This window comes from Gordionus sp. m RMFG-2023, chromosome 3 (assembly GCF_954871325.1).
Source record: "Gordionus sp. m RMFG-2023 chromosome 3, tfGorSpeb1-WG-v2, whole genome shotgun sequence".
In the NCBI taxonomy this organism is placed as follows: domain Eukaryota; kingdom Metazoa; phylum Nematomorpha; class Gordioida; order Chordodea; family Parachordodidae; genus Gordionus; species Gordionus sp. m RMFG-2023.
The window spans coordinates 24,230,726-24,243,960 of NC_088777.1; the positions used below are offsets into that span (position 1 = coordinate 24,230,726).

At 26.0% G+C, this 13,235-nt stretch overlaps 1 protein-coding gene across 4 annotated transcripts in view; it reads right to left on the minus strand.

The window, feature by feature from the left end:
• Positions 1–6,807: 6,807 nt before the first annotated feature.
• Positions 6,808–13,235, minus strand: part of LOC135925862 (serine/threonine-protein kinase 10-like) — a 121,155-nt gene continuing 114,727 nt past the window's right edge. The window contains exon 22 of one of the 4 annotated variants that reach the window (XM_065461391.1): positions 6,808–7,015. In XM_065461391.1, the coding sequence (XP_065317463.1) occupies positions 7,004–7,015 (12 nt within the window). In that variant the 3' untranslated portion in view covers positions 6,808–7,003. Of the gene's footprint in view, positions 7,016–10,199; positions 10,918–11,260; positions 11,560–13,235 lie in introns of those variants that run through there. The other 3 variants (XM_065461388.1, XM_065461389.1, XM_065461390.1) reach the window with 3 other exon arrangements.

Genomic DNA, 13,235 nt, shown 5'->3' on the forward strand with positions numbered 1-13,235 from the left:
CCTAGAACATTTCGAATTAATTGATTGGCATCGATGACAATAACACCAAATAAAAGCTGCCTTTGGCGCCTCTGCTCTAATCAAGCTTGCACACCATTGAATCTTCCACTCATGTTTGAGGCGCCATCATAACTTTGCCCAACTAGATATTCAAGGGGTAAATTCATCGAGCCAAGTTTGGATATTATATTATGCTTTATATCGAGACCTGTGGTATTTCCCGTACAATATATGTCAATCAGTCTTTCAACAGACTTCGGCGTCTCACTATTTTCAACATATCTTACTATCAAAGCTATTGCTTCTGATTTCGAAACATCGTATGTGGCATCAACTATGATTGAAAAGCACTTGTTAAATGTAATCCATTTTGAATTTTTTTTATAACCATATTTTTCATGGTTTCAATGAGAATGTTTATGTTATTTTATTATATGATAATAGGTTTGAATATAATTTCGTTTTTAATCCCTTATTTTTTTTTATCCTTATTTCTTTCTTCATTTTGATGTATATACATTTTTAGTATAGGTTCAGAATCTGCAATAAGCTTAATAAGGGCCATCATATTGCCTTCTTGTTGTCTGTTCCCCCAGAAGGCTTGGTTACGAGATATTAAATAAAATTTACTAAACATCGACCAAAATTTCCGTCAATATTTTAAATTAAATATTAAGTGGTGGGGGGGGGGGGTCTTATTATTACATTTATAAACCAGAAATCACATGATCGAGATGGATGTAAAAAAAAAATTTTTTTAAAAAATTTTAAAAAAAAAGAAGTACCCCCACTCAAATTTACTGAAGCAGTTGCTTCGGACCCCCCCCCCCCCACCCCCGTTGTAGGGGGCCCTGCCTTTGATAAATTGGAAATATTGGTATTACTATAAAGAAATCTTCGCTATATTAATGTTAAATATTATTTTAAATATTTATTTCAAATTTCATAATATAATTGTTTATTAATTAATATGTATATAGATTATTGTTATTACTTGTTATATAAAAGTGATTTAACAATAAAAATATTTTATATAATTTTAGAATTGCAATTGAATTGAATATAAACTATAACTGATCATTATAATATATTTAAATGACATAAGTTATGGTATAGTTAAATTATAGATGTTATACTAATAAAAAGTATATTAAAAATTAAAACCATTGGTTTTTTTACAGAATACAAAACTATATATGATATCGGATCGGATCGACCTCCAAAAAGTGGTATCGGTACACATCTAAAAGTTATATATCCAAAATAATTTTAATTTGATAATCAACCATCTTCTATAAAAAATTTTAATAACAATTATCTAAGAGGGATTTAAGTATAGGTATTATTTAGTGTTGTAAACGAATGCGTTCAAAATGAACGCGTTCGTGAACGAAGTTCGTTTTTTTGAAAAAAAGGTGATGAACGGCGTTCCTTTTTTTTTGACGAACTTTGAACGTGAACGCGTTCCCTTTCTTTGATGAACGCGTTCAATTTTACGTTCGTTCAATTTTAAAAACACTTTTTATTTTTATTTATTTGAAAAATTAATATTAATCCGCATTTTTTAACAAAAAAGTCTTATATTTTTATTTATTTGAAAAATTAATATTTATTTAACAAAAATGTCTTATATTTTTTAATCAGCTGTTTTTACTTTTTCCTTTTTCATATTGCAACGTACCATAGTGCTACTGCTAGAGAAGATAAGATTAAAGTTTATTAATTTGAATATTTTATATTTTAATTTAATAGATTAGCATTTGCATGGATATAAATATTTCATCATCAGATTCTGAAAATCAAAATTCAATATTAGATGAATTAAAATTACCATGGCCCAAATATCAAAAATATTTCACTGTTTTAAAATAAATTCCGTTATATCTATTTTTTTTGACGAGGAAGAAGAGGGCAGATTGGAGGATGATAACATAGCTCAATTTTTTGAAACAATGGATAAAACATTAAATGTTTTTAATAAATTCCCCCTTTTAAAAGAATTGTTTATCAAGTATAACACCGCAATCCCTTCATCTGCCTCTGTTGAGCGAGTTTTTAGTATAGCTAACGCTGTATTAACTGACAAGCGTCATGCATCAGATGAAAATTTTGAAAAGCAATTATTATTAAAAATTAATAAGAAAATTATTTTATAAATTTATTTTTTTATCCCTCTATTATATTGTATTTATAATTATATTATCAAAATAAAACTATTATTTTTTATCATGGCTAATATATTGTGTTGAAAAATATAAGGCATTTATTTATATTAAATTAAATTTAAAAAAAAATTTATCATAAAATTTTGAACGTATGAACGCGTTCCTTTTTTTGAATTTGAACGTGAACGTGAACGCGTTCGATTTTTGTCAATGAACGTTGAACGCGTTCGATTTTTTTAAAAATGTTTACAGCACTAGTATTATTATGTTAATAATTATAAAATAAAAATGTATAATATACTTTAATATGTTTAACAAAGTTTGTAGAGGAGTTTGTTCAACCTTTAATAACTTTTTTACTTGTGCAATTTTGACATTCAGCTTGTACCTTGTACTTTTTCAGATGAATTACTTTATAAAATTTTTCATCTAGAATTTTAAGATTCAGATTTGATTCAGGAGAACCTATCTCCATAATTTCATCTTCACCACTATAAATGTTATACATTCTACAAATAAAAAAATATTACATATAAAATATAACCTTTACTTATTTAGTTTTGGTGTTGTTATTTTTAATCTATCTATCTTTGTGATCTGTAAAATTTCCAACTAATCTTGGTTATCAAAATATTTAAAATATAGCAGGAAAAAATAAAGAAAATAAAACAAAATTTCACGAAGAAAATAAAGTTAGATTGTGTGATATGTTTTAAACATGAATATTAAAAAGAATCTGTATCTGTATCTTTTTAAAGAAAATGAAAAAGATACAAGATTCTTTTCAAAATAAAGGATCTTAGATACAGATACTAGTATCTTATTAAAATTGTCAATAAGATACTGAGTACAAGATACAAAAGGATCTTGTACTTAAATACAAATATCCGCTATACTGCCCAACCCTGATTGTCACTATCAATAAATATTACCAATTCAAATCATATATTTTACATTCATATATTTCATCTGTCATTTCATTAAACACCTGTTAAATCTGGTGATATGAATTCCTGACTTATCTAATGAAGATTGTTGTAATCGTGGTGTTACTGTGTCTAACAGGAATAGCATATCCTGGTAGTAAGGGCATGATATGGGATGATCACCCGCTGACCCACTTTTGAGCTTACTCAGTTTTAACCTTTCTCTGATGAAGCAATCTCTTAAATTTTCCCAAATATATTTAAGCTAGGATACTAAAATGGTATATAAATATAATACATATTCACATTTTTTACCAGGCATACCATGCTCAATAGCTAATATATCCCATATTTTATTTATGAATATTTTTATGTTTTCATGTTTGTTATATAAGCATTCGTATTCTTTTACGAATTAAATGCCGTTTTATCTATTTTCTAAAAAAAATTATAATTTAAATCATAATTTTAACTTTATTCATATAGGTTTATATCTTCAAAAGTCATTGATATTGAATTTATTTCAAAAATTTAAAATTATGGCATATAAAAATAATTTGTGTTAAAATCACCAATGGCAGTATTTAACAAATAAATATTTCAAAATAACGCAATAAACATACAAGGTAATCCATACGCACTACCAAATAACTCTTGTTTCATTTATATTAGACAATGCACTCACTAAATTTGATGAGGTATAAGAATTAATTTGAAGAAAATAGGCTATTGGCATCTGGTCATTATTCGTGGCTTTATTTGTTTTCATAGGTGGGCGCGGGCCTAATTTTTTATTCACGGCTCGCCCGCTCACGATGGAAATAAAAAAAATTCACGCCCATCACGCACGAAAATTCACGGAGTTTTTAATTTCTTCTATTAAAAACTTAAGGCTTTTGAAATTCGGATCTAAAATTAACACTACCTTATGTAGTGGTGGCTAAAAAAAATATTGTTCTGTATTTTAAGGTTTTAATTATTATTGTGTCACGTTAAGAAGGTTAACAAAATTTTACTAATTTTTGTTTCCATAGATAAACTTCATTTATAGTGGGACGAGAATCTGCGCTCAGATTATCCGAACATTCTTTAAATATTGATAAAAATTTATCTAACTCGCGGATGATGCTGATATCAATTGTGGCTAATCTATTTAATTCTTGCTTGCTAAACAAGTACACCTGTATTTCAGAATATGATTTTAAGAAACTCTGTATGATATATACAGAGTGATACAGAGTTCCATCTCGTTATTACATCTTGTTTAAGGTGGTGGCTTAGCATGCTATTAGCTGTAGATTGTTTAAAATATTGTACTATTTTTTTTACACCATTTATTTTTAAGGCTATTTCAGTTAAACAATTGACAAAAATATAATGCATAATTTTATTTAGTATATGGCATGTACATGCTAGCGTGTAATTAAAAACAATGACAGATGCCTTTGCAATCAATGCAAACATTGAAACAATAGATTCCTCACAAGTCAGTGAAAAAATGTGGACAGACCTTTCATCCAGATTAATAGACACTGCCAAATCGACACATGTCAAAACCTTGTACAACCAATAACAGAACAAGAAATAATCACATGTCTCAAGCATATGAAAAACAACAAAGCTAGGGGTCCAGATGATATTCCATTGAAATCCACTCTATAAAATAAATAATAGAAAAAAGGTTAAGAGACATAATCGAAATAGGAGAGACTCAGTTTGGCTTTATGCCTGGAAGATCAACAAATGATGCAAACCACGCAATTAGGCAAATGAGCGAAAAATACAGGGAAAAGAACAAAAAGCTACACATGGTCTTTCTCGATCTAGAAAAGGCCTTCGATAGAATCCCAAGAAAACTTATCTGGCGGGCGCTGCGCCACAAAAAGGTTCCCGAAAATATATAAAAAAATAGGATATGTATATGGGACATATAACAATGATCCGTAGCACAACATATACTTCAGCAGGCTTCACAATAGCCGAGGGTGTTCATCAAGGGTCTCAATTCACTTCTCTTCATTACAGTAATAGATGTATTATCACAGTCTATACCTCAAACAGTCTCGTGGAATATGATATTTGCAGATGATATTGTGAAACTTGCCGAACCCAAGGATGAAATGAAAGAAAGATTAGTGAGTTGAATAAATATCCTAGAAAAGCACGGACTAAAAGTAAATAGAGAAAAGACGGCGTATATGGTGATAGGAGGAGATGAAACAGAGAGCAATGATATAAATGAATGGCAGATATTGGATATTGAAAGCTTCAAATATTTGGGCTTCACTATACAAACAAACGGCACAATAGAGAAAGAGATAAAGAGTAAAATTAATCAAGGGTGGTTAAAGTGGAGATCTTTATCTGGAGTGCTCTTTGACAAAAGAATCCCACATAAATTGAAGGGAAAAATTTACAGTTCAATAGTACAACCAACTATTCTATATAGTTTGGAAACAAGGCCAATCAAAGAATCAGACGAGAGAAGTCTACAAACTATGGAGATGGGAATACTGAGGATGATTGCTGGGGTAACAAGAAAAGATAAAGTGCGCAGTACAATAATACTAGGAAGTTTAAAGGTAGTGCACATTAAGACTAAGATAATGGTAAACAGACTTAGGTGGTATGAGCACACAATGAGAAGGCCTATGAACTACATAGGAAATAAGGTAGAGAGTTTGGAAGTGATGGGCAAACGTAAAAGAGGAAGGTCAAAACTTCAATGGCCATAAAGTTAGAGCCAATATGAAGAAGTATAAATTAGATAAAAGAGATAGTATGAATAACATAAAGTGGAGAGAGATATTGAAGGAGCTTACCACCAGAAAAGGTGAAAGCTAAAGAGGAAAAAATAACTTTTTTATATTTATTTGAATAATTTAAAGAGTATTTATTATTTGTATTTTAAATACTAATAAATAAAAAATATTTCATATTTATTATGATTTGAAATAAATACAAATACTTTTCACATTATATTAGATTATAAATCCAAAATCTATAATTTATTTTTGTAAACATAAATTATGTGGTCTAAGTTAGATAAAGATCTTATCTTTTTCATCTTCTTTAAAAATCGACTCAAATAGAGCTGCTTAACAACACTACTGAGAAGTCCTACCTCTGAAAATATATTGAATGGGCGTTAGTGTTGATAAAATCATTGAAAAATTATCGAAATCCTAAAGAAGATTGAATTTTAGATAAATTTATTACGTTTCTTAATATATTTTCCCCCATTTTTTAATACAACATATTTTTTTTAATAATATTTTTGTACATAATTTATATTTCCAACACTTTTTTTATAAAGATTATAAACATTAAGTATTTGAATTTGTTAATATTTTAAAGTCACTAGTACTAATAAATTTAAACTTAAGATATTTTTAAATAACTCCTAGAATTATTTTTTAACTGCCCCCCCCCCTTATAACGAATCCCTGCGTGTGTACGTATTAGGACTATTCAAAAACGAATTCGAATAATAAAATATACGATTTGTATTCGATTCGAATTAATTTTTTTAATAAAATAATTCATGCTCAAATATATTGATAAATTTTTTTATTACAAATTTGATTTTAAACAGAAAAAATTATAATAATATGTAATCAATAATCTGATAATAAATAATATATAATCAAGTTATAAACAAAACTAAAATGTATATTATTAATTTAATTTATAATTTAAGCCAATTTTTAAGGCAAAGAGTTTTTCTTCCTTATATGACATGCGGTTTTTTGACAAAAAATTAGTTTCAAACTGAGAAAAGCCTTTCACAAGCAATTGATGTTCCTTGTATAGATAGATAATCCCTTGCCATTTTCAAGAGTATGGAAATCCGATATGCATTTGCCTTCCATTACATTAACGGGTCAGTATCACTCTTTGCTCTTGGTTCACTCAGATAAAAATCTATTTCACACAGTTGAATATTATTTTGGTTAAAAACAATTTATAGCCTGTTTTGTTGAATTTTATCTATATTTGTTTGACAGTTATAATTATGAGCTTATAAAATAAATCATATTTAAATGGGGGTAAATTAAATACCTGTATCTATTGTAAATCTCTTTAAATTTGTCCGTTAACTTGGATATATCAATATCATAATCAACAGATATTGATTTAAAATATTCTACTTTAAGCCTGGGATATAATATTGTGGTTATTATTGCATCATCGGCAGTTAAATTATAATAGCCAAACAATTTATCACATGCTACTTTGAAACTGTTGTTAAAGGATTTATGCTGTTTTACAGAACAATCAAGATCACTTATAAAATTTTTAAAATCATTTGAATTAATAATTTTAGTGCTGTAAACATTTTAAAAAAAATCGAACGCGTTCGCGTTCAACGTTCATTGACAAAAATCGAACGCGTTCACGTTCACGTTCAAATTCAAAAAAAGGAACGCGTTCAAGTTCGTGAACGCGTTCAAAATTTTATGATAAATTTTTTTTAAAATTTAAAATATAAATAAATGCCTTATATTTTTCAACCCAATATATTAGCCATGATAAAAAATAATAGTTTTATTTTGATAATATAATTATAAATACAATATAATAGAGCGATAAAAAAATAAATTTATAAAAAATTTTTCTTATTAATTTTTAATAATAATTGCTTTTCAAAATTTTCATCTGATAGGCATGAACGCTTGGCACTTAATACAGCGTTAGCTATACTAAAAACTCGCTCAACAGGGGCAGATGAAGGGATTGCGGTGTTATACTTGATAAACATTCTTTTAAAAGGGGGAATTTATTAAAAACATTTAATGTTTTATCCATTGTCTCAAAAAATTGAGCTATGTTATCATCCTCCAATCTGCCCTCTTCTTCCTCGTCAAAAAAAAAGGATATCTCGGAATTGATTTTAAAACAATGAAATATTTTTGATAGGGCCATGGTAATTCTAATTCATCTAATATTGAATTTTTATTTTCAGAATCTGATGATGAAATATTTATATCCTTGCAAATCCTAATCTATTAAATAAAAATATAAAATATTCAAATTAATAAACTTTAATCTTATCTTCTCTAGCAGTAGCACGTTATGGTGTTAATTGCAATATGAAAGAGGAAAAAGTAAAAACAGCTGATTAAAAAATATAAGACTTTTTTGTTAAAAAATTGGATTAAATATTAATTTTTCAAATAAATAAAAATATAAGACTTTTTTGTTAAAAAATGCGGATTAATATTAATTTTTCAAATAAATAAAAATAAAAAGTGTTTTTAAAATTGAACGAACGTAAAATTGAACGCGTTCATCAAAGAAAAGGAACGCGTTCACGTTCAAAGTTCGTCAAAAAAAAAGGAACGCCGTTCATCACCTTTTTTCAAAAAAACGAACTTCGTTCACAACACTAAATAATTTTAAAAGATATATTATTATTTATAAATAATTTTAATAAATTATCCTTAAAATTAATTTTTTTTTGAAGAATTTGGTGTAGACTTTAAAAAAATGTCAATTTTATTATTTTTTTACTAAGGTGTGAATGAAACCTATTATAATGATTAATAAGAGGAGATGTTGTTTTGCCTTTACATTTTATAATACTCTTGCAATGATTGCAAGCAGTCTTTTCACCGTCTTTAAGGATTTGATATTGATCCCATATGATTGCTCTCTTTTGTGAGGAAATTTTCTTATCTTCAACATCAAGCATAATTACATCAGAAGCATTCTCCTCTAACATAATTAGGCTAGCTAACAATAATTATTGTAGAGATGTAATATATTTTTATATACCTCTGGTGTGTGTAATTTTTAATATAATTTATTATGAGATTCAAAAAATAAACTTTTCGTGAGATTCAAAAATGTGGCAAATAAAATTTTTTTAAATTTGTGCTAGAATTTTTATAAACACAAACACATCACCTGTCAGATTGGATGGTCAACTAATAGAAATGACAAATGTTAGATTTATTAAACAATTTATTAAATATTTCGAATAATTCGTTTTATTCGAATCGAATAAATGATTATTCGTATTCAGATAAAACAAATAATTTATTATTCGTATTCGTAATTATTCGATTAGATTCGAATTATTCGAATCGAACTATTTTTGAATAGGCCTAGTACGTATATAAGGGAAATTAAAATGATGTGATTTATATTGTAAATTATTTTTTAATAATTTAAAAAATTTAATTATATAAAAAAAATTGCCTGTAATATTAGTTGGATTTGGTTTTTATAAAGTATATTGTTAAAAATCGGTTTGAAAAAAAAAACATTCAAAACATTTTTGAGCAAAAGTTTATTTTTAAAAATTATGATTTGATCTTGAAAAATTTTTATGCATGAAAATTACAAAAGATACTTATAAAAGATTTTAACTATTTTTTTTTCTTTATATAATATTTGACTAAAAATAAAATTACTAAATTAATAACTATTTTATTTACCTAGTATAGTAATAAGGAAAATTAAAATTGTGTGATTTGACCAAAAATAAATGTCATAATAATTAGTGAATAATATAAAAACAATTTAACAATAAAAATATTTTCTAACGAGAGATATAAATAGTTATGAAATGGAAATGAATGATGATATAATTTTTATATATATTATTTATAATAGTCGAGTTTTAAAATATTTGGCCAGGGCCGGGTTTATAGAGAAAATAATTTTTGACCTCATCCAGGTTGTTTAAAAAATCTAAACCCGGCGCCGGTAATTTTAAAAAAATTTCTAAGCCCGACCCGCTTTGGTAGAAGCCCGCAGATCTCTGATCTATCCCATCTAAACATATCTGAACCATAATATAACCAAGCCTCGAACTTAAAACTATGTAATTTGGTATTTTTAATTTCTCATTCAAATGCAGACTATAGCGCATTTTTAGCTTAATGAATAGATAATGAGAAAATATTATTATTTTGGAATAGGATAGATTGATATAGGCAACGCTTTTACAATACTTAATTTTAGTTATATATAATGTGATTGTGAAAAATATATATTTTATATATCTAGATATTTAAAAAAATTATGACATTTTAATAGAAATTAAAAATTATAAATATTTTATGTTAATTTATCTAAATTTTGCATGATAATAGAGGAATTTGCTATTAAAAGCTAGTGCAACTTGTTGATACTTTAGTTAAATTTAATGGAGGTATAAAAATAATAATTAAATAAAATATCGAGCGTTAAATATAAATAATTTTATTGATAATCATTTTTATATAAAAATTAACCTTTGTAATCAAAAGTTATGCGAGTACAAAAATATTATAAGAAATGGATTAAATAGATTCAGTATAAAAAGTATCTATATCGTCGATAGGATAAAGATGATTTTCAATATCCGTTTGACTGTGAAAATCAATTATTCGGGGATTTAAATTGGTTTCGAACTTATTTTCGTATGCGTCGTTCATGAGATTATATATTTGATGTCTGTATCCAACATTGTCTTCACCATGTCCTAATGCGGATGAATCGAAGATAGCCGGAGATTGGAGATAGGGTTTTGACGATGAATTTGTCAAGTATATGTTGTGAGGGTCGTAAGCCGATTTTCGTTGATCCAACATGATATCATTATCTACCGATTCGTAAGAACTTTTTTTGAAGTATTCATTGTTTCTTCGCCCGTTGTCAAAAGATAAATTTTTGATAAAATTTTCGCTCAATTTAGATTGCGAAGAGTTGGAAAAGATAAAATTGGAGTTATTAAAAACGTTTAATGAATGGCCCGCTATACTTTCGGCTAATGAAGCTGTATCATAAAACTCTTTTTGTTGTTGAGATTCTCTTTTAAAATCTTCTTCTAATTTCTATTTTATATAGTTTAATAAAATTTTCATAAGCCAATTTAATTAAATTATGTGATAAACTAATTAACCGATATAAAATTATAACGTTTTAAAATAATAACAATAGGTTGTGTTACCTTCAGAGTGTTAACTTTGGTTTGATTCAGGTTATAGGATGAATTAATTATAAGGTTTAGGTTCGGTTCAAAAACCTTTATTGGTTCTAGTTATTTTTTACATAGAGCTTTATAAATAATTTCAATCTTATTTTATTATAAATAGGTTCCAGGATGAAAAAATTATAAAGGTTTAGGTTCGGTTCAAAAATCTTTATTGGTTCTAGTTATTTTTTATATAGAGCTTTATAAATAATTTCAATCTTATTTTATTATAAATATAGAGGAATGTGAAAAATAAAATAGTTTAAAGTTCGTCCCAAAATTTTGGGTCAATATTTATTTGTATATCATGATAAATATAGAGAAATAAGAAATAAAAGACAATTTAAAGTTAACCCTTATGACAATTTTCATTTGTATATTATGATTACAGCGTGAAATTAAAATAGATATATATTTGTCCAATCTTGTTCCCTGACGTGATATAATATATTTCAATCAATGCTTTTTCGACCTAAACCTGTAAAGCTGGCACCAGCCAATACTTGTATTTAAAATATAAAATACAAATAATTTTATATATTTATTTGAATAATTTAAAGAGTATTTATTATTTGTATTTTAAATACTAATAAATAAAAGGTATTTCATATTTATTACGATTTGAAATAAATACAAATACTTTTCGCTTTTTTATTAGATTATAAATCCAAAATCTACAATTTATTTTTTTAAACATAAATTATAGGTCTTAGTTAGATAAAGATCTTATCCTTTTCATCCTATTTTATTTAAATAAAATGTTCATACTAAAAACGAAATTGAAGAAATAAAAAATTTTGAAGAATATAATATAAAACTAGAAGAAACAGATTCCAATTACACCGAGTTAAGATATTTTCAGTTGAGTAGCTTAAAAACCTTCAAATCCCTAAAAATTTAAAAGTTCCTTCCAAAACAATAAAAGAAATGGCCAATAAATTATTTTAAACTATTTTATAAGTTTGCTCGATCATATTAAAATTCTGTGACTGTGATATAATTCTAAAACAAAATATCTGACATTTTTTAATATATTATTTATATATATTTTATAAAATGGTTAATAAAATATCCTTAAGTAAAAAGGTAAAATGATATATTATAATATCCATCTCCAAAAATTATTTATTTGCATTTAAATATTTCTTAAAATTTTTTTATGGTGATATAATTATTTTCAGACGTTTGTTCAAATATAAAATATTTTTATGTAATGTTACTAATTATATTTTAAAACAATTGTCATTTTTTTTTCGGATGTTAAAATAATATTTCACAAGATTGTATTTTTTTTTAAAAGGCCATAAAATAAATTTTCTCGTTCTGATATATTAAGTATTAAAATATATATGAGAAAGAAAGAATTTATTTACATGCAAGATATATACTTTTTTTGAAGGGTATGTTTATTTATTTTACAAAATATTTTTTTATATGAAACCTTACCAAACCTGGCTGAGACAGACATGGTCATTAATAATGATAGATAGATTTCGGGTTACTCCAATTTTTTCCTTCTCTGTATGCAAAAATATCGGTGTTTTTATTCCTTTCGATGATGTTAAATGATTGTACGACTTGTTTTTTTTAAAAAAATCCCTTGTATTAAGGATACAAAATCATCGTGGTCGGATAATAATTTTGCTTTAACTAATAAAAGGAAAATTATTAAATATCATTATACCATCATCAAATGCTTCAATTACATGTCAAATTTGTATAAAATATTTCCTAATCCTGTTATTTTCGTCATCTGATAGCAACATTTGATATCGAGGATCCAGGATAGATACGCAGAAAATGCGTCATTTTTTAGCTTAATTTCCCTTTGATATGAAAAATGTGGTATTAAGTTTCTATTTCAAGATAAATATAAATTAAATGCATCTTCTTTTTAAATATACTTTTTATTTTTATAAATTTTAGTAATATAATATATATATAACCTATACATGAATTTATAATAGTTTAAAAAACAAATTACATTATATAATAGTTTAAAATAAGATAAATATTCTATAGGATAAGATTATAAAAATAAATGTAATTTTTAAACTACATTTAATATTATAAAATTGAACTAAACGGTTCAATTTGTTCCTTTACATTTTTTAAAAAAATGTAAGATTCAGGTTCATAATCAAAGTATTTAGGTTTAAATCTACATTCGCGTTTAGC